Genomic DNA, 26,228 nt, shown 5'->3' with positions numbered 1-26,228 from the left:
TTGAGTTGAGTCCCACACAAGTTTATCATAACATTCTAGCCTTTAAGCACTGAGGATCAGCAACCACAAACATATTCATCAATTGCTGTATACATGAATATGAAACTTGAAAAATAACTCAGAATTCTCCAACCAAGGGTTAGAGAAGGGGCTAGAAGGGTTTGTCTATATAGAACTTTGGATACATATCTCAAGGCATCACAAAGGCATCATGTAAGTGAGCTGGAAAGTCATTAGGTCTGGGCTCACAACAAGGGCTGGCCGCACATGGTGAGTCTTGATCTTGAGTGAGCCATAGAGTGCCTGTCCAATGAGATCAATAAGTCTTTTGTGTCTGCCCCTTAGAGATGCAGTAACACCAGGACCCGAGAACACAGAGCACTTTGCAGGGGCCAGATCCTAAAAGATAGTGGTGCAGTTGCTTTTGGAAGTTTATAGAAATACTCTTTAAGTTGCATGAGAATAATTTTCAGTGTCTATAGAACATTTGGCAATATATAGAGAGTTCTTTTTGCAAATTTTTCATGTGGTATTCGTGGACTGTCTCTCGTTACCATCATTGTCCCCACCTTACAGTCAACAATGCTAGGTCTTAGAAAAGTTAACATTCAGAGATGCTGAATGCTTTCCTTAACATTCAATAAGTCCCTACAATTGACCAGGCACTATGCTAGAAACTGTGATACCATTTATTGTTGCTTCTGGGAATCGAACGCAAATGTGTGTGAAAACATAGAACCCCGAAATGTCCCCAGCTCTACAAATGATTTTTTTCCCAAGAAATGATTCTTTCCATCATAAAAGTCAAGGCCAGAACTCCTAACTCAGGGTCTCTGAACATCAAGTTCATGACTGTTCTTACAGTACCATTACCACACTCAGAACTGAGAACACACGTGTAGCCACAGCCCAGTAATTCCCCTTGCTGATGATTCAGTACCATACATACACAGCACACTCTTCATACGTCATCACTGCTTTTCTTACTCACTGTTGAGGCCTAAGTAATTGCTTTGTCATCTCTAAGGCTCAGGGCAGTTTCCTAGTGTTACATAACTAATTAGTGGTTCAACCATTGATAGCAGTGGTGTAGAAACATTATCGAGGGCTTATTATATGCAAATACTATTCTTTGAATGTGTCTATGTATGTCCACATGTGTGCATTGTATGCATGCATGTATAAAAATCATTAGCCAGTCCCCCAGGAAGGAGATCTTCGAATTCCCTTCAGAGATGTGAGCACCTCACCCAGGGTCCCAGAGTTCATGGTAAGAAGCTGTTGCCTGCCATGGTGTCCAGTCTCTACTGCACCAGGCTGAGACCTGATCAAAAGGAAAGCAGTAACTTGTCAAAGTCTACTTTGAGGATGTCCTGGATCCTGGTATTTGATGTCCTATGGAATACCACCTGTTTCCCAATTCCTACAACCCCATTGTTCATCTATCATACTCACCTTCTCAACTCCAGGATCGCCAACCTCAAAATCCAGCTGGCCAAACTTGACAGTGAGGCCTGGCCTGGGGTGCTAGACTCAGAGAGGGACCGACTGATCCTCATCAATGAGAAAGAGGAACTGCTGAAGGAGATGCGCTTCATCAGTCCTCGGAAATGGACCCAGGGAGAGGTGGAGCAGCTAGAGATGGCCCGGAGGCGACTGGAGAAGGACCTGCAGGCAGCCCGGGACACCCAGAGCAAGGCGCTGACCGAGAGGTGGGTCTGGGGTGAGGAGATGTGTCCCATGGGCCCAGAGAGAAAGGAAAGCATGCCAATGTGACCTGACAGCCCAGCAGGAGCCAGGAGTGAGGGGTCAGGGTGGGCATACCTGAGCAGCCTGCTGAGCGCTCTCCTTTAGTGATGTTAGCCTTTCAGAGTGGCACATCAGAAACGACTTCCATTCCTGTGCACCAGGACTCTGGTTATTCACACAGGAGGCTCTCAGAAGAGCGTCTGGTCATTGAAGTAAGCCACGTAGCACTTGATCACCTGGGGTAGTGATTTTCCAGTGTTGTAACGGTGACTCTCAGTCTCTTAGGTGATGGGAAATTCATTTTTCACACAGTTGAGCATCTCTGCTTTACAAACTAGACTTGTACCTGGTGTGGCTGGGCAAGTGAACCCCCTTACTTATTTCTGCTCCCAAACACATATATACATTTGGAAGTCACTGTATGGGTGTTTGGGCCAGGGATGTCCTCTGATATTTTCTCTCTTCTGTTAGACTGTCAGCCCTTGGTACCCATTGGTTCCATATCCTGGGAACCAATGACAGAATGAAAAATGTTTGAAGAGTATATTAAAATTAATATAACAAAAATACAAATATTCAATGCATTATTTCAACAACTAATTTTATAGCACTTACACTGTTTTGGGATGCAATGTATAGAGATGATTTAAAACATACAGAAGGGCTGGTGAGGCGGCTCAGTAGGGAAAGGTGGTTGCCACCAAGTCTGACAACCTGAGTTTAATCCCCAGTATCTACAGGGTGAAAGGAGATGAAATATTGGGCACAAGTGTACACACACGCAAGCATACACACACACACGCACACACACACACACACACACACACACACACACACACACACACACCACACTAAAATAATAAGAAATCATACAGGAGAATATGTATACAGGTACTATTTTATTTATATGCTGTATTGAATATCTGAACGCTTTGTTATCGATGGGGATATCTGAAATCATAGCCAGGATATGCCATTATTTTATTTTTCTTCTTCATTACCCACTGAACTGATTTCAGCACATCCTGAGGGGTTGACATTTGAAGACCAGTAGTGAGCATGGGGTTTAACTTGAATGCTTATAGGCCAAGCAGGTGATGGAAATGCTTGAGGCGCACCTAGCTGTAGACCCTACTTGTCTAAAGTGGGCATCATCTCCTAGATCCAGCAAGCAGAAGAATGAGCTCTGGTCCTTATATTTCTTTTCATAGTGCTTGAGGATGCAAGCCAGGGCCTCATACATGCTAGACAAGTGTTCTACTACTGAGCTATACACCACAGTGGGACTTCCAAATGTTATCACTTAGGTTTTTAATTTTCAAATACTGACAACTAATGTAAACTGTAAAGACTGTAAGGCAACCTCATCTGTGACACTGAGACCTGTTTCAGACTCTGTGTATTTCCTTTGGTGCTCCTTGCAATCCCTCCCACATTAGAAAGTAGAGAATTGTGTTTAAGGAGGTCTTCTAGTGCCCAGACATTCACCCACCCATCCCTTCATTCACTCATTCATTCCCACTATCATCCATTCTTTAAAGTCTGTCCTGTAGCATGCTGTGTGTATGTGTGTGATCTGGAACGTTCAGAAGTTAAGATGACTGTTATTTGAGGTCAAAGTGAGAAGGCTGCTGTCAGCGAATCAGTGTTTTGGTTACTTTTCTGTTGCTGTGAGAAAACAGTGTGACCAAGGCAACTCATACAAGAAAGAGTTTATTTTGGCTTACAGTTCAAGAGGGTTAGAATTGATCCTGGCAGGGGAGCATGGCAGCAAGAGGCTGGAGCAGCAAACTGAGGACTCATATCTTGAAACACAAGCAGAGAGTAGAGAGAACAAACTACAAATAAGGCAAGGCCTGAAGCTCTCAAATCCTACCCCCAGTGATATACTTCCTCCAGTGAGGCCACACCTCCTAAATGTCCCCAAATAGCTCTACCAAATATCCAGATACATGAGCCTATGGAGGACATTCTCATACAAACAGCCACAGTTACAAAGGGACTCCTCCCCAGAACCCAAATCTCAGAGCTTCCAGCTTCTAGAGCCATAGAAAATAGATTGTCTAATGTAGGAGGGGGGGTGTAAGAGAGAGAGAGAGAATGTGAACACATCAGGGAGGAAGGATGAGTGGGAGCACTTTTCTAATAACCCACAAGTCTCTTCTGATTATTTCATTTTGTCCGTAGCAGATTTTGAGCAGTATCTCCCTGCCTACCACTTAAGGGGTACAGAATTGAAGCTAGTGATTTTTCATTTTAGTTTTTTATATGAACATAAATAGTGCTTGTAAATATTTACAAAGCAGGATGATATTTTAGCATATGTCCACCTTGAATAATGATGACACCAGGATAATTGGCATTTCTGTTGTCAACATTTATCATTTCTGTTCCAGGAGCGTTCAGATTCTTCTTGCTGTTTGGAAATAAGTTGTTTACTGCAGCTATCCAACTGCAATAAAGAGCACCAGAACTAATTTCTCCCATGTGAATGTGCTTTGGAACTCATTATCTGACCTCCCTTTAGCCTTCCCAGTGACCATGGTTCTTTTCTGCTCCTATGAGATTGATTTTTGTGGCTTCTAAAATGAGAACATGCAGTGTTTATCTGTACCCAGTTCATTTCATTTAACAGAATGTCTCCCAGATCCATCTATCTTACTCCAAATGACAGTATTCCATTCTTCTTTTATGATTTAATAATATTTGTACAAGCAGATACACACCCGCACACCCACACTGTGATTTTCAAATGTATGTAATTGTTCGGGAGCAGGAATAAGCGAGGGGATTCATTTTCCCAGCGATGTCAGGTATCGGTGTAGTTTGTAAAGCAGGGGAACAGGCACGCACCTCAGGAGAAGCAGTCTGGGAATGCCAGGTGCCTGCATGTGCTCTGCATATACACAGCCCTGTAGCCCTTGCCCTCAAAAGCACCCACTCACAGCATCCTAGCAACCAAGTAAGCTCTTTTTTCACTAGGGTCTGATGGTTGTCCAGGCCCAGACCTGCCCCTGGGGGCCTCAAAGATCCCACAGTTGCTAACTGGACCAATCTTTCCTGGCCAGGCACATTCTTAGAACTACTAACTGGGACATCCAAAATCTATCCCCTTCTCTTCTATCCTCTATTGGCAGGAACAGCTAGCCAACTCTGATCCATCACCAATTTAGTGTGAGGACAACAGCAGACCTTAAATAACTGGTGTTTCATTGCTAACACAGGCACTTGCCTGAAGGCCCTATGCTGATTTTCCTGGAACTATACCCTTTGCGGATAAGGGTTTTGACTGTTTATCTTGTGCTTTTAGTGTTTGTTGAAACTATAAATGGGTGGGTGGCCTGGCCAGGTCTTTGTGCTGGTGCCTGGACTCTCACCTGTGACTAGACCCAGTGACTGTCCCTGGGAGCCTTTGGCAGTCCCATCATCTTCCCTGCTGGAAGCTGGAGAAAACAGACTGATCACAGCCCTACTTGACTCTTATTGGGTCAAAAGAGATACTTTATACCTGTTAGCCTTGAGCAAACTATTGACCAATATGGGCTTCATTTGCCTCATAGAGAAAACTGAAGACAAAGGCACTGAGTACTGGAAGTCTGCAAGCAGACTTCGGACCAGATTGTGAATTGAGATATTTCATCTTGTGAAAGTTTTCATTTCCTGAAGCCAGAACTAGAAGTCCCGTTAGGCACCCCGAAGGTGTACTGGCTTATGTGTCAGACCCTGTATTCTGTCTAGTAATTTGAGAGCGACCTCCACTTTACAGATGAGGAAATTGAGGCTCATTTGACATCACCTGGTGACAGCTGGGGTTAGAAGCCTCCAAATTCCTGATTCAAGCCCTTCCTCTGTTCAGGCAGCTGCCCACTCAGAAGACCTTTTAGTGTTGCTTTCAGCCCCATCTTTCAAAGGTCAAGGTGCTCCGATGGAACAGTGAATCCACACAGCCAGTCTAGGGAATCAAGACTCTCCACTCCTCTACTGCCCAGGCCACACAGAGGTGCTGGGGGACAAGGTGCCTGGGGTAATGCAGCAGTCAGGAAGGCAGTGAGCAGAGGCAAGATGTCATGTGTGCCCTGAGAGGGGTCTGAGGAAAGAAGCCATGGAAGTGGTGGGGAAGTACTGATGAATCTCCAGTGGCTTGATCCTGACCCCTGTCTGTCTGTATTCAGTGCTGGGCCTCTAGATTCCTGATGTCTGTCTGTCTGTCTGTCTGTCTGTCTGTCTGTCTGTCTGTCTCTCTCTCTCTCTCTCTCTCTCTCTCTCTCTCTCTCTCTCTCTGTGTGTGTGTGTGTGTGTGTGTAACTCTCTGTGTGTAACTCTCTCTGTGAAACCCTGTGTGAAACTCTCTATAACTCTCTCTCCCTGTAACTCTCTCTGTGTGTAACTCTCCTTTTGTAACTCTCTGTAACTCTTTAACTGTGTGTGAGTGTGTGTGTGTGTGTGTGTGTGTGTGTGTGTGTGTGTGTGTGTCCCTTTCCATTCTCTTCCCTTTTGCTCCCCTGTGCCCTCCTTACATTTCTCCATCTCTCCCCCTCTCTCTTTTCTTTCTCCTTTAAAACTGACTTCGCACTCTTTACATTCACTCTCTCTTTCAACCATGCATCAGAGCTGGTATGCAGTCACACAGGATGCTTGTTAGATCATGGGTACCATGCCCCCCACCCTGGGGACCAGTTCTTCAAGCCTGAGGTGCAGGCCAGGCTATTGCATTTTTAACCAGCACCCCAGGCGCCAAGCTACAGCTTGTGAGCATTCAGACCCCACCCCCTGGATCGTCTGCCTATTTCCACAATTGATGTATTCATGGCCTCCCAGCATGTGCTGGGCACATCACTCACATGCCATCTGGCCTGCTAAGCCTGTTGCCCCTGGGAGGGGACCACAGCACCTGCATGTTATTGTCTGGCCGTCCTGCCATGCTCAGGAAGTCAAGTCAGCTCCATGACAGTTCCCTCACTGTTCTGTGCAGGCTTCAGTGGGGACCTACATTTGCTCTCAACATCCTCACGCTTGCTCTATAGAAGCCATGAGCCCCACTTCTTGACCTCAGACATATCCTCCTTTGTGAGCTTTGCTCTTCGAGAGAGACGGGACATTGCACAGCCTCATCCATTCCATTGAGAATTCTAGGGTTTGTTCATTACAGGCCCCATCTGCCAGCCTGCTCTCTGTCCCCATCAGCCCCAGGCAAGAATCTGGGAGGAAAGCTCTAGAGATTGAGTTGGCCAAGACTCCTGCCAAGGCCAGTCGGCCTACAGTTGGCTTACCGCTCTCGCTGTCTTGTCAGTAATTTTGCAGGTTCACTTGCCCAGTAATAACAGCCCAGCGTGCCCTCTGTGCTCTCAAGTTGTGTCTAGGACCACCTCTGGTCTCATGAGCTAGAGGCCTGGCTACTGTGGCAGAGAGATGACTTGGTTTGGTTTGATTTTTGTATGGAAACCAACCCTTGACCTCAGGCCCCAGGTGGGGCTGGCTGAGTTCTTGATGCCTTCCTGAGTCCATGGAACAAGGGTCAGTCAGTTTCTTCTCCAGCAAGGTGGCAGAGAGTAGTAAATCACCTCAACATGGAAATTTATTATCCAAACTCACAGCAGAGTGAATGAACACAGTCACTTCATCTAGGAAAAAGAGTCCCCCTTCCTCCGAAGCTCTTATCTATAGAGCCACTTAAATCTCTCTGTTAGTAGGGGATCCACCTGCCACAAGAATAGCCCCAAATCTCTGTGGATAAACACTCTTTAAGTTTATTTCTTACCGACATAATATCTTAGTAGTCCCAGTAACTGATAGCCTCCCTTGTCATTGAAGAGCCCACAGCCTTTCTACCTCCCCTTTAAGGCCACAAGAGTCTGAGGAAGCCACTTCCTTTAAACACATCAGCCCAATACACGTGGCTTCTACTCATATCCCATTGTTTAGAAGTTGCTCATGTGCCTCAGCCAGCTGCAAGGGAACCTGGGAAAGTGATCTTGCTTTAAGCCTGAGAACCCAGGACACAGGCAAGGGTGGGTGCCAGAAATCTTGGCCACAAAGCCATTTGCTCAAAGTCTAAATTAAGGTTCCCTTCCTCTGTTCTTTTCTTCTCGATCTTGTCACACCCTCTGCTAATTAGATGCCTGTTGTCTTCCACCCTTCATGCTCTAGAAGAGTGACAAATGAGTTCTCTTTCCCTCAGTGCCGTGTTTGTGATGCCAGGGACAGCATCTACTGTGACCTGGGTACTCAGCAAATGATAGTTGATGAAAAGGAGGAGTGAGAGAAGGAGAGGAGATAGCTGTTGAAAGAGAGGAAAGGAAGAGAGAGATGGAAGGAGGAGAGGGAGGGAATAGTACTTTGGTAGAATACTAATTCTTCCACTACTTCCATAATTTTGAGTAAATTATGTAACTCAGAGCCTCAATTTCCTCATTTGTAAAATAGTTAAAATCAATCTTCACGTGTGCATATCATTGCACATTAAATCAATGCAATGTATTCAGGTTGCTGGTTTAGTCTGTAATGTATGGCAGGTGGCAACACAGTTACTATAGAATTTATATATGAAAAGGCTATATGTCTTCATGACACTTTAGTAAGAAAGATTTTTTATAGTCCCTGTGCATGTGTCTTTGGGTTGTTGGCATGTCCATCTCTTAGGGCACGGACCTCATTTTCCTTTTTGGAGATTAGGAAGGGAAATGGAGCATGGCATCCCTTTGGAAAGTCATTGTCATGCCTTCTCTTCCTTCAGGTTGAAGTTAAACAGCAAGAGGAACCAGCTGGTGAGAGAACTGGAGGAAGCCACCCGGCAGGTGGCCACTCTGCACTGTCAGCTGAAAAGGTGAGTGGTGGGTGGTGACCGTCCCCTGTCAGGAGGTGATCCAGCTCCACACTGCCCTTCACCAATCTTCCTTGACTATTAGATGCATAGTGGTTATTCTAGCAGAGATAGGCTTGGCCAGGGAGGCTGGCTGTGATCTTCCATCCCTTGGGACTGTACACCCAGAGATGGCCCCAGGAAGATGCCCACATGCCTGAAAGCATATCACTCCTGCCTGCCAACCCACTCCTACAAGGCTGAAGTATATCTGGAACCTCATAGTAACATTTTGTTAAGTTCTTCACCCCCCCCCCCATTCCCAACAAAAGTAGTTTCTTCCTGTTTCTAGCATTTTAAGTTAAATATTTTTAACATACTAAAAATGTGACTTAAGGCTGGGCATGGTGTCACATGCCTTTAATCCCAGAACTGTGGAGGTCCAGGCCAGTAGATATCTGAGGCCAGCCTGGTGTACATAACAAGCTCCAGAACAACCAGGAATACATATAGAAACACTATCTCAAAAACAAAGTGAATTGAGCTGAGTGTGATGGTATATACCTGCAAGGCCAACCTCAGGTACATAGTGAGTTTGAGATCAGCCTAGACCATATAAAACTATTTAAAAAAAAAAGTGGGAGTTGATCTCAAGAACAATATTAAAAAAGATTTCAAGGCTGGGCTGGATAGATGGCTCAATGGTTAAGAGCACTGACTGTTCTTCCAGAGGTCCTGAGTTCAATCCCAGCAACCACATGGTGGCTCACAACCACTTTGAATGAGATCTGGTGCCCTCTGCTGGCATGCAGGCAGAAGACTGTATTGACTGTATAAATAAATAAATTAAAAAAAAAAAAAAAGATTTCTACACAGTGGGACTCCCATCTCAATCAATCAATCAATAAAAGAATACAAAATATTCAACAAACAAAAATATTTCAATAAAGATGCAATGTGACCAATAGGAAACAAGGATGGAAGGAAACTGTGGAAGCCAGGTGTATGGCTTCCAACTGTAATCCCAGCACTCGGGGATTCAGATGAGAGCATCAAGAGCTTGAGGCCAGCCTGACCTACAAAGCAAGAGACTGAACTTGAGTCCATATCCCACCTCTGCTACTTCTCAGGATCTCTATTTTCAGGAGCCTGGTGGAATTCTGGAATTCTCAGTTGCCACCTCACTCTATTGTCATCTCTTTCTTCCTCTCCCTGCCCCCAGCCTCTCAAGCAGCATGCAGTCACTGTCTTCAGGCAGCAGCCCTGGGTCACTCACTTCCAGCCGGGGCTCCCTGGCTGCCTCTAGCCTGGACTCCTCCACCTCAGCCAGCTTCACTGACCTCTATTACGACCCATTCGAGCAGCTTGACTCGGAGCTCCAGAGCAAGGTGGAACTGCTGTTCCTGGAGGGTGCCACAGGCTTCCGTCCCTCAGGCTGCATCACCACCATCCATGAGGATGAGGTGGCCAAAACACAGAAGGCAGAAGGAGGCAGCCGCCTGCAGGCCTTACGCTCCCTGTCTGGCACTCCCAAATCCATGACCTCCCTGTCACCTCGCTCCTCTCTCTCCTCCCCATCCCCTCCCTGCTCCCCTCTCATCACTGATCCCCTCCTGACTGGAGATGCCTTTCTGACCCCGCTGGAGTTTGAAGACACTGAGCTGAGTACCACTCTTTGTGAGCTGAGCCTTGGCAGCAGTAACCGGGACAGATACCGGCTGGAGGAACCCGGACCTGAGGGCAAGTCACTGGGCCAAGGTAAGAAGCATAGTGTCCTTATTTGGAACCAGGAGGCAGGGGGTTCCTGTCATAATTCCTGACAACTGTCTATGGCTGTGTCTTTATGTGATTGGTTATTTATTAAGCAGATACTGACAAATGCAGAATGCACTAGGTCCTAGGCTAGGGTTTTGTTTTGTTGTGGTGGATTACATTCAACAGATATTTAGCACCTACTAAAATGAATCCCAGATTGGCTAATTGAATGTACATTGATTAATTCAGCTAAGCTTTCCATAAATATGTCATATGGCAAACTTAGTTGCTGAGGATCCGTGTAGATGGCAGACACCACTCTTGAAAAGGTTGGGTTCGGCTGGAGTCACAGGCACTAGATATGTACTAGACAAAAGCATGTGAAGTAAATAAGCAGGGTACGTGGGAGAGCCTTTGGATGGAGGTGAGATGGCTGGTTCAGAATGGATAGAGGCTTAAATGATGAAAAGGACTTCGGGGGATAAGTGTAAGAAGGTGTGGCAGCATTCAACTATAATCCCAGCATTTAGGGAGAAGAGGCATAGGAATTAGGAGTGCAAAGTCATCCTCCACTGTGTAGCCAATTTGGTTGGAAGCTTTGAGAGCTTATCTCAAAATACAAAACCATGGGCAGGTAAGACAACTCAGTGGGTAAAGGTGCTGGCTGTACAAGCTTGAGAGGCAGAGTTCAATACCCTGAAGCCACAGTAAAAGGAGCACTGACTCCCAAAACTTGTCCTCTGACCTCCCTCCACATGGGCACCATGATACACTCACATGTACACATACACATATACACACTGTGATAATCCGTTTAATTTAAAAGTGGGTGGGTAGAAAGGGACAGAGCAAAGAAGGGAGGAAGTAAAATCTCTGGAACCACAGCAGTGGGCATAATTTGGGGCAGTGTCCTGATCTCACAGGACCTGGTAGTGGGATGTGGATTTTATACTAATTATAACAAGGACCCATGCGACCTTAGGAAGCCTGGGAATGACTTGCATTTCTTCATTAAATCAAAAAGAACATTCCAGAGTTGGTTAGGATTCAAATGAGACTCTCCAGATTGACTGCTGCTAGTGAAATGACACCCTAGGTTTATGAGACAGAAAACTGTACCCACTGTCACAGATTAAATTGCAGTTCTCCACACTTATCTGAAATGTGTTGTATTAAGAAAGAAAGAAAGAAAGAAAGAAAGAAAGAAAGAAAGAAAGAGAAAGAAAGAAAGAAAGAGACACAGAGAGAGATAGAGAAAGAAAGAAAGAAAGAAAGAAAGAAAGAAAGAAAGAAAGAAAGAAAGAAAGGAAAAGAAAACGAGTTGTTTCTTCTCTGCCCATTTTATAGATAAGGAAGTTGAGGTTCAAAGAGGTAACATCCCTTGGCCAGGGTTGCCCTCACAGCAAATGAGGAAGCTAGCCCTGGAAGCCTAGGTCTTTCTGATCCTAGAGCCCAATCCCTGGGTGGAAGGTAGCTCAGTGTCCCACAAATGTGTGACTCTCTTGGTACTTGCTAGCCCCACCCAGACATGCTGCAGCAGAGTGCTCATTAAGCTCATTTGGGGGCTTCACCTTGCACGCTTGGTGTCCTAGCAAGAATAGTATTATTGGCTTTTGTGTTTGGGTCGAGGCATACAAGGCTCAGGTCATGCTACATATGTTTATCCATTTAAACCTCATACCTCTTCGAAGTGTCTATTGTCTGTTTTAGAATGGGCAGTAGTGTGGCTGTTGTTCCTGGAACTGCTAGTTTGTGCATAGGAGCTGGGGGAGGGGAGTGGGGTTTTCCTGTTAACTAAAGGCTCTGAGTATCAGCCATTTCTTTAAAGAGAGGCTGAGAGATCCCTGGGGTTCCCTCATCAGGAAGGGAATCTCGCTGAGTTCTCTTGAATAAAAATAAAAACAAGCTTCTTCATATTGCAGGTGGCCAGCCTCAGCAAATTGATCCCCAGAGAGAAGGGGGTGTGGGTAGAACCTCTGCCTTGGCTTAAGAAGTCTTTGTTCAGGATCCAGGGCTACATCAGGCCATTCAGACTTAAACCAGGTCCTGGAGAAAGACCCTTCCCCTCCCAACAGTATTCTCAGGACTCCTGGGCTAGAAGAGATAGCACTAGGCGACAATGTGTTTCTTTCACGCCATCTCCAGCAACCTCCCCTGTTGTGAGCAGTGCCAGTCAGAGCTCAGCCACTAAGCAGGTTATGCGATTAGTGCTGCTGTTCAGTCAGCAGACAAATTAATCTCCTTAAGTGGTTTAGCGGAGGGTGGAGATGTGTGGGGCTGAAGGTGGGAAGTCTCCCCCAGGGCTCAGCAGGTGCTGCACAAGGCTGGGAAAGCTTTTTGCTCATCTCCAGCACCTGATGTGTCCCAGTCTCTCCTCACAACTGGCTTGTTTCTCAAGCCTGCCAAAACCCCAGTCTCTGTGCACCACCATACATCAAGCCCCTGGGTCGACTCCATCTGCCCCAGGACCTGGCATGCGCAGGTGCTTAGGCGTATTTGACTGTAAGGTGAAATACCTGGAACTAGCCTTCATGGATGGCAAGATGTGATTTCTTCCCTTTTGTAGCTCAGGACCTGGCAGTGGGTCATGCACACCACAGGTGCTCATTACTTGGGCATGGAGGAAATGTGTACCACATGTAAAGAGCCCAATTATGACCCTAGCCAAAGACTTCTGCTAAGGGGAGAGAGGGAGAGCTGGCTATGGATGCATCCTCCCTTGCTTTCCTTTAAGAGGCAAAGGGCTGTTAATTTGTCCCAGGTATGTAGGGAGAACCTAGAAAACAACACTACTTTCTGGGCATAATGACTGTGGCTTATGATCTCAGCACTCAGGAGGCTTAAGCAGAAAGATCGGGAGTTTGAGGCTAGCTTTGGCTACCTGTCAAAACCTGTCTTTAAGAAAACAAAAACAAAACAAAACAAACAAAAAAAAACCACCCAGGTCTGGTGAGCTAGTAAAGTGTTTGCTTCATAAACATGAGAGCCTGAGGTCAACCCCCAGAATTTGTGGTAAAAAAAAAAAGAAAAGTATTGGTAATGTGTGCTATAATCCCAGCACTGGGAAGGCAGACACTTGCACCCCAGGGACTTGCTGGCCAAATAATCTATCCTAATGGTGAGCTTTGGGGTGAGAGACCCTGTCTCAAAAGAACAAGGGGTGTGGCTCCTGAGGAACAGCACTTTGAGTTGACCTCTGGACTAAACATGTATGTATACACCGCAGATGCACTTACACACACACACACACACACACACACACACACACACACACACACACACACACACACACCCTGAAAATCATACAGTGGAATTAGAAGTCTCTGTACTATAGACTTTCCCACATTCAGTCCCCCCAAAAGCCCTATAAAGTAAGTGCTGTTATCTTCACCTCACAAACGAGGAACCTGGGACCTACTGGGGTTCAGTCAGTGTCTGAGGGTAATAAAGCAGCATATGGCAAGGCCATGTTTGAAACCAGGCAGTTTTATGTTTTATGTGAATGAGTGTTTAGCCTGCTTGTATTTACATGCACCACATTTGTTCCCATAGCTTTAAAAGGGAGACAGATCCCCCCTGGATGTGTGTGTGGTGTGTGTGTGAGAGAGACACAGACAGACAGACAGACAGACAGACAGACAGACAGACAGACAGACAGACCACAAAGAGACAGAGAGAGAGAGGTGGGGGATTTACTTGCATGACCTACAAGCTGTGGTCCATCTAATCTAACATGGCTGCCTATGAACAGAAGGTCCTAGAATCCAGTAGTTGTTCAGTCTACAAGGCTGGATGTCTCAGCTGGTCTTCAGTATACCCCAGAATCCCAGTAAGTAGGCTCTAATGCCAGGGAAAGAATGGACTTGCCAGCAAACGCAAGAACGGATAGGCAAAGAGAGAGCAAGCTTCCTTCTTCCATGTCCTTATAGGCTACCAGCAGAAGGTGTGGTCCACATTAAAGGTGGGTCTCCTCACCTCAAAGATCTGGATTAACCCACGCCAAATAATTTAATTAAGACAAAAACCCCTCACAGGTGTATCCAGCCATTTGGGTTTTAGTTAATTCCAGATGTGGTCAAGTTGACAACCAAGCACAGCCATCACAGAAATGAAATCGCACGTGACCCTTTTCCTTGTCTCGAGCTAAGAAGGATCTTATTTGAATGTTCAGAGGTATTGAAGTTCACCATTAGGAGAGTGGATCAGAATTGTGATTTCTGACCTTGACTTTCCCTCTTTCATCCTCCCCTTACTTCATACAGCTGCAAGTGTGGCCGCAGGGTGTGGTCTGAAAGTAGCCTGTGTATCCGCTGCAGTGTCCGATGAGTCGGTAGCTGGGGACAGTGGTGTGTATGAAGCTTCGGCACAGAGGTGGGTCCGCAGGTGTTGTTCTATTACAGGGGAGGGTATGAGCCCTGGATGGTCAAGCCCACGCTCCACAGGATGTAGTAGGGCTGTAGAAGGGCATTTTCAGTGACCTAGCTGTTCCCCTGGCAGCCCTCTTTGTAGCCATGCCCAAGATGGCAGACAGCAAAGATGCAGGTGTTGTCCAAGGCTCCTAGGGCAAATGTGGGTTCTGGGGTGACAATTGCAAAATATATACTAGGGAAATAGATGCTAGAGAAAGAGAGTATATTCTATAGTGGGGTCTCAAGCACCTGACAGTCCAATGACACACTGAGCAAACAGCCAGCAATCTAGTCTCACAGCAGAAACCCCAAGTCCAGAAAAGGCCTTTGTTCGTGGGCAGGTATGGGGATGTTAACTCCTTCCCCTAATATCTTGTAGACTGGGTACTTCTGAAGCTGCTACATTCGACAGTGAAGAATCGGAAGCTGTGGGAGCCACTCGAGTTCAAATTGCTCTGAAGTAAGTGATGGGGGGGGGGGCGACAAGGACCAGGAGAGGATTTATATAGGGCCTCTTCTTCATTGACAATAATGTATCTTCATGGCTATCCATGGGAGAAACAGGACCCACTAGCCTTGGTGGGGTCCTGAGTAGAGGGCTATTGGCCCCTTCACCATTAATGAGGAATGCCAAGTTTCTTGTGACTGGTAAGGATTTGGACAGTGGTAGATGACATAGATTTTCTGCTTGCAGAGTATCTACTCTTATGGTGGTTGCCTTTGCATATCCATCCAGGTTCCAATAATCCTCACTCAGGCTCAGTGACCCTGGAGACCATAATCCCACTCTGACTGACACTCACACTGCTATTATAGCTGTTGGTTTTCTCTTTCTGGGGACGGGGGGGGGGGGATGACTTCCATGTTTTCTTATACAAAAATCTTAATATCAGAAAACTTCACACTAACTTCTGGTATCTCTTTAAAAATTGAAATGTGTGAACCAGTTGGATGGCTTACGCAGTAAAAACACAAAACACCAACGCCTGACTTCAGTCCCCAGAACCACAATGGGGACAGACAACGACCTTCCAAAAGCTGTCCTCTGACCTCTATATATGCTCTATGCCATGTGCACACCTGTACTCATACTCACTCTATCTTTCAATCGTAATAATAAGTCACATAACATTTAAAACTTAGAAAAATAAAATAAAAAGAGGCTGGAGAGATGACTCAGTGGTTAAGAGTTAAGTTGCTCTTGTATTGGACACAAGTTTGGTTCCCAGCATATACAGGAGGGTCACAGCAGCACGTAACTCTAGCTCTAGGGGAATAATGTTCCTGGTCTGCAGGTACTGCATTTACCTCCATACAGACACACATAAGTACACATAATTAAAATATATAAATCTTTAAAATAAAAATAAGCCAAGAATGGTGGTGCATACCTCTAATCCCAGCACTTTGGAAGCAGGGGCAGGCGGATGTCTATGAGTTTGAAGCCAGTCTTGTCTACATAGCAAGTTCCAGGCCAGCCAAGACTTTGTCTCAATTATGAACAAACAAACAAATAAAAATCCAGATGACTGGCAGTTTTGGACCTGTATCTGGTCATGGCAACAAAACAAGGGTGAGTGCTGTTTAGCTTATGACACTCAACAGAGCAGCCAGCGGCCCTGACATATGACTCGGTTTTTTTGGGTTTTTTTGTTTGTTTGTTTGTTTGGTTTGGTTTTTCGAGACAGGGTTTCTCTGTAACTTTGGAGGTTGTCCTGGAACTCGCTCTGTGGACCAGGCTGGCCTCAAACTCACAGAGATCCACCTGCCTTTGCCTCCCGAGGACTAAAGGCGTGCACCACCAACACCCAGTGACATATGACTGTTAAGAAAGAAAATATTGGGTATGGCAACACACACCCTTAATCCTAGCACTGGGGAAGCAGAGGCAGAAGGATCTCTGTGCGTTCAAGGCTAGCATGGTCTTCATAGGCTAGCCAGAGCTACACAGTGAGACGCTGTTTGAGAGGAAGAAAGATGGGGAAGGGACAGAAAGGAAGGAAATAAATGATTTGCTGATTGGTGTTCTACCCGCCCCTTCATTTCAGGTATGATGAGAAGAATAGACAATTTGCAATATTAGTAATCCAACTGAGTAACCTCTCTGCTCTGTTATTGCAACAAGACCAGAAAGTGTGAGTATGGAGCCTGCATTTGTACATCCCTCTCACCCAATGTGCTTCTCCCTGGGAAAGCTCTTTGGTTGTGTCCTATTCTAACTCCAAATACCGATGCAGGTATTTAATGCAAGTGAGCATGCTGGAGCTGCCAATACAGACACATGCACAATGGCACACTTACCAGCTTTGTAGAATGGCACTGTAGACAGCTTCCTGCTTCCTGATACAGCCTGGAAGCCTACCACCCACTGCTCCAGGGATGCTGGGCAAGCTGGTCCTTCATGGAAAGGGACTGTGATCTCATGAGAACAGTCAAGTCCCTGTTACCTTCTCTATGCAGAAGCGACTCTCTGGTTCTCTAGGAAGGATGTGACTGCTGTGTTACCTGGAGGCTGCTAGGACAGCAAACACCTGCACCGTCTGCATGCGTCCTTGCTGTAGACTGGGCTTATGTTATATTGTATTCATCTACCTCTGCATTTCCTCCCATAACTAGACCATAAGGCCTGGACACAGCAGTTGGTTTATTCAGTGTCCTGGGATAGGATGTAAAGAGAAAAGAGAAAGCCAACAAAACCCAAGGAAGGCCAGACTAGAGCTCTAGATTGTCTCATTTCTGCCCCTCAAACAATGCCAGGACCAGAAATGGGGAGGTATAGATAGGCAAATCCCTGGGGCTTAGTAGCCAGCCAGCCTAGCCTATTTGGCAAGCTCCAAGCCAATGAGAGAATATCTTTAAAAAAAAAAAAAAAGCTAGATGGCATGTGAGGACTGACACACAAGGTTGACCTCTGGCCTCCACTTACATGTACACACAAAACAGAATTGTCAAATTCCTGCTTGCAGAGATGAGTGTGTGAGTGCCCCTCTTCTCACCATTGCTCAGTGCTAGTGAACTGCTGCCTATCGATGTTTGCACACAGTGTGCCTTGGCCTCCACAACCTTTGAGATTCTGAGAATTTGGAGACCCATGGCAGGAAGAGCAGTTGGTACCCCAGAGCCCTCCCTGAATCCCTCACATAAGACATTCTGCATGCTCTCCTTCACAGCTGGCTCCCTGGGGATTTCTGCAATATGTCAGCCCCAGACAGCTGACCCAGATCTCTGATGGTTCTGTCTCCCCCAGGAACATCCGTGTAGCCATCCTGCCTTGCTCTGAAAGCAGCACCTGCCTGTTCAGAACCCGGCCTCTGGACTCTGCAGATACCCTCGTGTTCAATGAGGCATTCTGGGTGTCCATGTCCTACCCAGCCCTTCACCAGAAGACCTTACGAGTAGATGTCTGTACCACTGACAGGAGCCATGCAGAGGAGTGCCTGGTGAGGGCTCAATCTGTCTCTGTCTGTCTGTCCAGCTGGCCTTTAGTCCTTAGGGCATAAAGGTGATACAGGTTGGGTATGTGTCATGTCATTCTGGGTGTCAGGGAGAGATGCCTCCATAGAGAGGAGTGGTCTCAGACTTGTGTGTGAGAGCCCCTAGTGTGAGAGGAGTAGCAGGCTTGAAGGACCTGGAAGTACATGCCATCTGCCTCAGCTTCACCTTGCAGCATTAGAGATCACACAAGAAGAGCAGAGTAGTAAAAACAGCCTGATGTTCAAACCCCCCCTTTACCACTTGAGGTCTAGCTGAGTGGCTATGGGCAAGTTCCTTAACACCTCTGCTTTTGACTTTCTTTGTCTACAGTGCCTCCTGATTGCCCACTGGTCACTGCTGTGAGGCTTCTAAATGTGTATACAAAGCACGTAACAATGTGTCTGACACAGGTTCTCAGTTAACAGGACACCTCCTGCTCCTCCGGCTCCCTCCTCCTCTCTGCACTGACAGGAGCCAGGATTGGAGATACAATGGCCCTATGAAAGCCATACACTTAAATACAAGGTTGTTCAACCTTGAGTAACCCCTCCCCAGGGGCTTCTGGGATATAAATGAACTGAACAAAATGAAAGGCTGTCTTAACTCTGATGCCATTTCCAAGTGTTTAAATGACAGCCCCAGTGTCTTTAAAGCAATGTGGGCTTTAGAGTTAAAAGAGAGCTCTGCTCTCCCTGGTCTCTGCTGGGAGCCTATTAGGTGCCTGTGTCTATGTTGGGCACGGGAGATCTGGTGAGAGAGCCCCCCCTACACACACACACACACACACACACACACACACACACACACACACACACACACACACGGAGCAAACACTGGCGGCTAACACACAGGCAAACTGTGGTGTGGGCTGTGCTGAAAGTGGGTAGGTTCAAATGACAGAAGAAAATGTAGAGCTCATGTAGAGGATAGGCCAGACATTTGTCCATGACACTGAGCCTTCTCCCTGCATCCATGTCTTGAAGCTGAGAAAGTAATGATGGCAGTTGCTGCCTCCCTTGCAAGCTAGCTTTTCTCCTAGTGACAGCCATGGATGGGTCTTTACCCTGAGTGGGAGACTCTTAGCTGTCCTTCTTCACTTGGGTCTGCTTGTGATGGAGAATCCTTTCTGCTGGGAAATTTGGGGACTGCATTTTAAGGATATAAGGACAAGTCACCAGAATAGCCTTTGCCAGCCCTGCCACCTGAGAGTCTCCAATGCCCAGGCTGCATTCCCAAATCTGTAATGCAGCTCTTATTGCCAACCGTGCCATTTGAACTCGTGTCCGATGAAGCACTACTGCAGTGCTGCCCAGATTCAGTGCAAATGGCAGGTGTTGTGAGTCACCTGCCGCTCTGGTCAAAATGGGGATGGAAATTTGTGAACCTACATTTCTAACAAGTTCCTAGGGCTTGGGGATGCTACAGTACCAGGTCGCCCTTTGTGTAACACTGACACAGAATGACGGAATATCTACACAGTTTAAGTCCTCAATGGACATGAGCGTCAGCCACTTTCTGGCTCAGCCCATGACAGAAACTCCACCTTTGTTACCATGGACACAAATGCAAAAGTGAATATCAGTTGGATGACATTTTCTGGCAGACACTAAATTAGGTCCTGACAAGCATTCTGCCCATTGATTTCACTCATCTTATAAAATATGTACTTTGTACCAGTGGGAAACTGAGTCACGGAGACAAAGATCTTGCTTTGGGTCACACAGTTACACAGTGGGAGAGCTGTATTTGGAACCCTTGTCTGCAGGGCATACATTCAAGCCCCTCAGTGCCCTTTCTGTGCTAGCTCAGAGCTCCCTGGAGGTCACAATTGGTGACAAAAAAGGTTTAGGGAACATGGTGAACACTGAAGTAAAGTATTTCCAGACCCAGGCTCCTCTGGTGACGCTTTTCCTCGGCCCTGGGAAGAGACTAAATCCCGTTTTCTTCTCCTAAGAGGGTGCCTTTTATTCTACCTTCCTAATTGAAGTCTGGCCATTGCTGGTTGCCATGGCAACAGCCAAAAACCGCTCATTTTACAGTGGCTTGTTGCTGCCCATGACCAATGGGAAAACCTCCTTGCCTGGCTACTCTGGGTGGCTGGAGGAGGACAGGCTGTGAGACAGGAGGGGGAAAGGGCTTCTCTACTTCCACTCAGAGTGTCCCTGTCTTGCGGGTGCCATGGAATCCCCAGCCTAGTTACCTGCCCAGTTCATCCAGTGAAATGAACAAGGACCACATGGATTTGAACACTTTCACTTTTTTTTTTTGAGACAGGGTTTGTCTGTGTAACTTTGTAGACCATGCTGGCCTCAAACTCACAGAGATCCACCTGGCTCTGCCTCCCAAGTGCTGGGATTAAAGGTGAGCACCACCACCCGGCGATCACTTTCACCTTCTTTATATGTTCCTGTTATACTGTGTTACAATTCAGGGTGACCAAAGGCTCTTTCTCACTTCCCCAGACCCCAGGCAGGGTTTAGGGGAACACATGGCCTGCCTTGCCTAAACAGCAGCTATGCTACCACCTGTGTTAGTGTGGCATTACACTACCCCCACCCAGCCACTAAGGCCAGTGTCACTCATCTCGGGTCCTGCCAGGGCACACCCCAGCATTGACCATTACAATACCTCCCTTGTTCCATTTTCACTTGGTGTCACTAACTTGGCAAATCCCTAACCCAGCCAATGTGAACACCACCCCCGACCTGTGCAGCTTGACAGAAAATACACCTTAGCAGTGCTGTGTGGCATCCTTTGAAAGTTACCATTTATCACTGTTTTTCCACAAACCCTTAGTGCCCCTTACCACACACACACACACACACACACACACACATGCTCACACACACTCACACCTCACCACCCCCCCACACACACACACATGCTCACACACACTCACACCTCACCACCACCACCCCCACACACACATGCTCACACACACTCACACGCTGGCTCCTTGGACAGTTTTCTCTCCCACTTGCACACTCCAACACTTACAAGCTATTCAGTAAATATGTTTATTGAATCCTTGAATGAGTCAATGCCCTCCAAATGCTTCCAGTTTGTGAAGGTGAATGATATTCATACCTGTGAGCCTGTGCCAGCAGGCAGTGCATCTTGTTGTCATTAATAATAACCTGATGAAGGTGTCATGCTTCCAAACTGTTCTCATGATCCTTCCCCAGCTTGTACCTCAAACATAGCCTGTCATATTCTGAACTGTAATATCCAGTATGTTTATATGTCTCCCCAGGAAACTGTCATCCCCTTGGGGAGGAATCATATTCTAGATGTTTCTCTGGCTGCAGGGAATACTTGTTGAATGAATAAAGGAGTAATATACATATTCTTGTATATTCTTACATTTATTCTGGTGCCTGGAGCGTGCCAACCACTTAATTCCTGAATTGACAATAACCTACCCCCCAGTCCTGCATAGAGCATCTATTCTTCTCATGCCCCTGGTGAGGAAGCTGGTGTCAAAATAGTAAAGTGTCAGTATGCGCTGAAATCCTCTCCCTACTCAACACTATTCTCCTAGAAATTGCTGGTAGTCACCCAGACTTAGCAGTCTGTGCCATGATTTGGTACCTCCTGTTTTAGGTTGAATATCCCTGTCAGAAATACTCCACCAGAGGGCCGGGCGTTGGTGGTGCACGCCTTTAATTCCAGCACTCACAAGACAGAGACAGGAGGATCTCTGTGAGTTCGAGGCCAGCCTGGTCTCCAGAGCGAGTGCCAGAATAGGCTTCAAAGCTACACAGAGAAACCCTGTCTCGAAAACCCAAAAAAAAAGGAAAAATAAATATACTCCACCAGAAATGTTCTAAATGGGGGGGTTGTTTGTTTGAGGGTTTTGTTTTACTGGTTTAGAATATTTGCATATATAATGAGATATGCCGGAACTGGAATTTGAGTCTAAACAGGAAGTGTGTGTGTGTGTGTGTGTGTGTGTGTGTGTGTGTGTGTGTGTGTGTAGTTGTTTTTGCATCTATATTTCACCTATAATCCCAGAAAGTTGGGTCAGAAGGATTAGTATTCAAGGCTAGTCTCGACTACATAGTTACTTCTTGTACTATTACATAGACAGCCAAAGTGAAGGCTACTGCTCATGGGTCATTTTGTACTTGTGTCTGTGGGATAGATGCCTAGACCTGTGATTCCCAAACCACGGGGTAAAATGCATCCATAGTTTGTCAGATGTTGGCAGATTGCTCCCATAAGGAATGTAGAAGCAACATCTCTTATCATTGCTTGTTCAGTGTTGTGCTCCTTGGCATTCTTAGCTGCTAGTAACTAAGGGACTGTGCAAGGTTAGGTCCTTAGTACTCAACCCAGAGCCTAACCCAGATTAGTCCAGGACATGTATCAGCAATCAAAATTCAAATAACCAGTTTTTAAAAATGGGCCACGTGTGAACCTGGTAACACACATCCCAACACTCGGGAGATGGAGACAAAAGTATCAAACGTTCAAAGTCATCTTCAGCTGTGCAGCAAGTTGGAGGCCAGCCTCGGTCACATGAAGACCTGTGTCTGAAGACAATAGATATGTACATTCATAGAAACTGGACATGGTGGCATGACGGCTGTAAAATTAGCACTCAAGAGACTGAGTCCAGGACTAGGGTGGGTGACGAAGTGAATTAGAGGCCAACCTACAAAATTATCTGAAAACGGGAAGGGAGTGGAGTATATAAATAAGTGTGGTAAAATGCACCTAGTCCCCAACTACATGCTTAAGTTCACTTGGGACCAACTGGGGCAACATAGCGAAATGCTATTACAACGCTCCACTCCTATCTCATGGGGACTGCTGCTTTCCATATTGTCTCCATTAGCTGACATATGTATACTCTTCTTTTTGTTTGTCCCTAACAGGGAGGCGCCCAGATCAGCCTGGCTGAGGTCTGCCGGTCTGGGGAGAGGTCAACACGCTGGTATAACCTCCTGAGCTACAAATACTTGAAGAAACAGTGTGGAGAGCCCCAGCCAACGGGAGCTACAGGACCTGACCACATGGTGAGTAGGCTAAGTGGGCACTCCCATCCCCACACTACAGCACCAGATGAACCAGAGTCCAGCTTGCAGTGGAGGAGAGGAGGAGCCTGGGGCAGGAGGAAACAGAAACAGGTGGGAAGAGAGAGCCATATAGGAATGGTCTTCCCTGAGTGGTCACGGCCCAGCTCCTTGAGGGTTTTCACTTCTTCTTCTATATTCTGCTGTACCTTATATCTTTTCTCTAATTAAATAAAAAATAAAAAACAAAACCTGAAGTTTTTACATGGTGATATAAAGGGCTGTATAAGTGGTTCAGTGATGGGCCAGCCTGCCACAAAGTGAGATCCCAGAAGGAGAAAGCTGGGAGATGGAAAACACAGTTCTTTCCTGAGAACCTGAGACCGGGGGAAGTTTAAGGAAGGCTGTTCAGAACCTGGCTCTTTCAGGCTGGGTGATAGGTCAAGCACATCATCTCTCTGGGCCTCCAATTATGTTTGGTTGGTTGTTGTTTTTTCATATCTAGTAAGGAGTTTGAGATGAGGTTGTTGGGAAGCTTTGAGGAAATGGGTATAACAAGTGCTTCTTGCAAGGGCTGGGTAAATGGCAGCTGGCCAGGTTTGAGTTGCTTGAAAATGTTTCCCATGCTTTGGTTTGAAAATGCATTTTAGTGCTAGTCGTTGAAAACGTGCATGCCTGTAATTCAGCGTGGGGAGGCAGAAGCAGGAGGATCACCAAAAGTTTGAGGCCAGCCTGCTCTACAAAGCAAGTTCTAGACCAACCAGGGCTATGCAAAAAGACCCTATCTCTAAACCAAAACCAACAAAGACATGCATCCAATAAGCCAAACATGATGGCTGTGTGGTTCAGTGAGCTGCTGCTGTATTTGAGCAAACCACCTGTCACGGTCCTTGCTTAATTTTAGATATTTCTTTCCTTCCCCAAAGAACTTGTCAGGAGTTTCCTAGCCTTGTGACCTCCACCCCGACCCCCAGTTGAGGCTGGTGGTGAATTGATCAGAATGTGATCAGAAAGCCGAAGCTTGTCTTTGCTCAGATATCAGCCACTGTCTGCCGAATACTGTCTGCTAGGCTACTCTTCTGTGTGCAGATCATCGCAATTAATCTTCATAATGACCTTTCCTAGCGCTTGTTGGGAGAAAGTGAGGGCCAGAGAGATTCAATAATTCTCTCAGGCCACACCTTCTTCCTCAGTGATGGCATCACTCAGTTCCTTCTCCTAGAAGCCCTCCCCACATGCAATCCCCCACTTGCTACTGTGTCTCTGTTCCCAGACACACAGAGCTCACCTCCCTCTTGATCCTTATCACATTGCTTTGTCATTGATGGTTCATGTGACATGAAGACTCTAATAGACAGCTCTCTGATCTCCTTGATCAGAACTATAAAGCTTGCCCTTCACTGCTAAACTAATTCTGCTAAGTAGATACACACATAGAGAGATGCTCTGCAGACTTGGCGAGTGAAACCAAAACAATAGTTCCCATGTATAGGTGATCATGGGCCAGATGCTTGGCTGCTCCAGCCTTTGGGCTTTACCCTGTGCTCTCTAGGAGAGTTACAAGTCTGGGATGTCTGGTAGATAAGGTGGTACCCAGAGCCCCCAATGACCTGGTGGCCTCTGTCTCTGCAGGATGCTGTATCTGCCTTGCTGGAACAGACAGCCGTGGAGCTAGAGAAGAGGCAGGAGGGGAGAAGCAGCTCCCAGATACTGGAGGGCAGCTGGTAAGTGAGTATACCCTCTGGGGCTGGACTTGGAGATCCCTGACCACAGGGCAGCTAAGGGAAGGTTCCCCTGGGAGCATCAAGGACCTGTGCTTATAATCACTGCAGGCAACAAGGCTAGTGTGGCACAGTGCTACCTAATACCCTTTCCCAGTTTGTATTTCATAAATCTCCCATGCATTGTTCCTGCCTGATGTTATTGTTTGGTTTTGGTGTGCTGACATTTATTTGGGCTTTAAAAGAAAATTAAAACCAGGCATGGTGACTCACATCTGTGATCCCAGGACATGGGATGCTAAAGTAGAATGATTGCTGTGAGGGCAGTCTACGTTACAAAAAAAAAAATTTTTAACCCTACTATAGATTTTAAATTTGAATTATTTGCTATAAATTGGGTATTGTACAGTAAGAATTGTAACTGGTGGCTAGGAAGAGACAGAAGAAATAATAGAAATGAGAAAGTTCTGGTCTGGGAATATGTAAAATGTTTGCCAAGCACACATAAAGTTCTAAGTTCAATTCCTGGCATAAGGCAAGGAGGAAGAGGAGGAAATTGTCGAGTTGTTCCTTTGCTACTTAAGAATAGGAATAAACTGGTCGGTGATGACACACACCTTTAATGCCTACAATCAGGAGGCAGAGGCAGGTGGATCTCTGTGATTCCGAGGCCAGCCTGGTCTACAAATCGAGTTCCAAGACAGCTAGTACTGTTACACAGAGAAACCCTGTTTTGAAAAAAAAAAAAAAAAAGAATAGGAGGGAAGAATCCAATCTCCTAGCTCAGTGGTGTCACTGGAAACTCAGGCTCCTTCTCTTTCTCTGGTTTGCTGTCTTTACTGAGACCTCATCATTGAGGCAATCACCCATCAGGAAGGATTAAAGATGAACATGCTGTGTCTCTCATAGTCAAGAAGTTCTTCTGCAAGTCACATGCGGCATCTTCCGCTTGCTTCTCATTGGCTAGCCTTTGCAGTGCGGCCCCCTTCACTGTGAGGGAGACTGAGAAATGAGCACTGTTGCTTAGATGTGAAAACCAAGTTTCTGCCTCAGGAACAAAGAGGCAAGAATGGATCTGAGGCAGGTGAGCTCACACAGCCTAAGAGGGTAGCTGTGTAAAAGTCAACAGCACCAAAACTGCTCACTCAGCCTGCCATCTCCCTGTGTTCAATGGGAAAGCCGGAGTGGCACAGCAATGCTGAAGACCTACTCTGGACAGGGAGGCTTTCTTCCTGAGCCAATCAGAATGTCTAGACAAGAGCACCAGACACTGTTTCATACTGTGCGGTTCGATGTAGTTGGA

The 26,228-nt window shown here is 46.3% G+C and overlaps 1 protein-coding gene across 2 annotated transcripts in view; it reads left to right on the top strand.

The window, feature by feature from the left end:
• Wwc1 (WW and C2 domain containing 1) overlaps window positions 1-26,228 on the top strand; it is a 147,005-nt gene that overhangs the window by 103,802 nt on the left and 16,975 nt on the right. For both annotated transcript variants that reach the window (XM_035448195.1, XM_027425225.2), the window contains exons 9-17: window positions 1,470-1,712; window positions 8,483-8,572; window positions 9,771-10,306; window positions 14,566-14,674; window positions 15,092-15,172; window positions 16,761-16,847; window positions 17,960-18,152; window positions 23,067-23,207; window positions 24,837-24,928. In XM_035448195.1, the coding sequence (XP_035304086.1) occupies window positions 1,470-1,712; window positions 8,483-8,572; window positions 9,771-10,306; window positions 14,566-14,674; window positions 15,092-15,172; window positions 16,761-16,847; window positions 17,960-18,152; window positions 23,067-23,207; window positions 24,837-24,928 (1,572 nt within the window). The remainder of the gene's footprint in view (window positions 1-1,469; window positions 1,713-8,482; window positions 8,573-9,770; window positions 10,307-14,565; window positions 14,675-15,091; window positions 15,173-16,760; window positions 16,848-17,959; window positions 18,153-23,066; window positions 23,208-24,836; window positions 24,929-26,228) is intronic.

This window comes from Cricetulus griseus, chromosome 7 (assembly GCF_003668045.3).
Source record: "Cricetulus griseus strain 17A/GY chromosome 7, alternate assembly CriGri-PICRH-1.0, whole genome shotgun sequence".
Taxonomy (NCBI): Eukaryota; Metazoa; Chordata; class Mammalia; order Rodentia; family Cricetidae; genus Cricetulus; species Cricetulus griseus.
The sequence above is the reverse complement of the archived record's forward strand: the minus strand, read 5'-3'. Positions and strand labels throughout refer to the sequence as shown.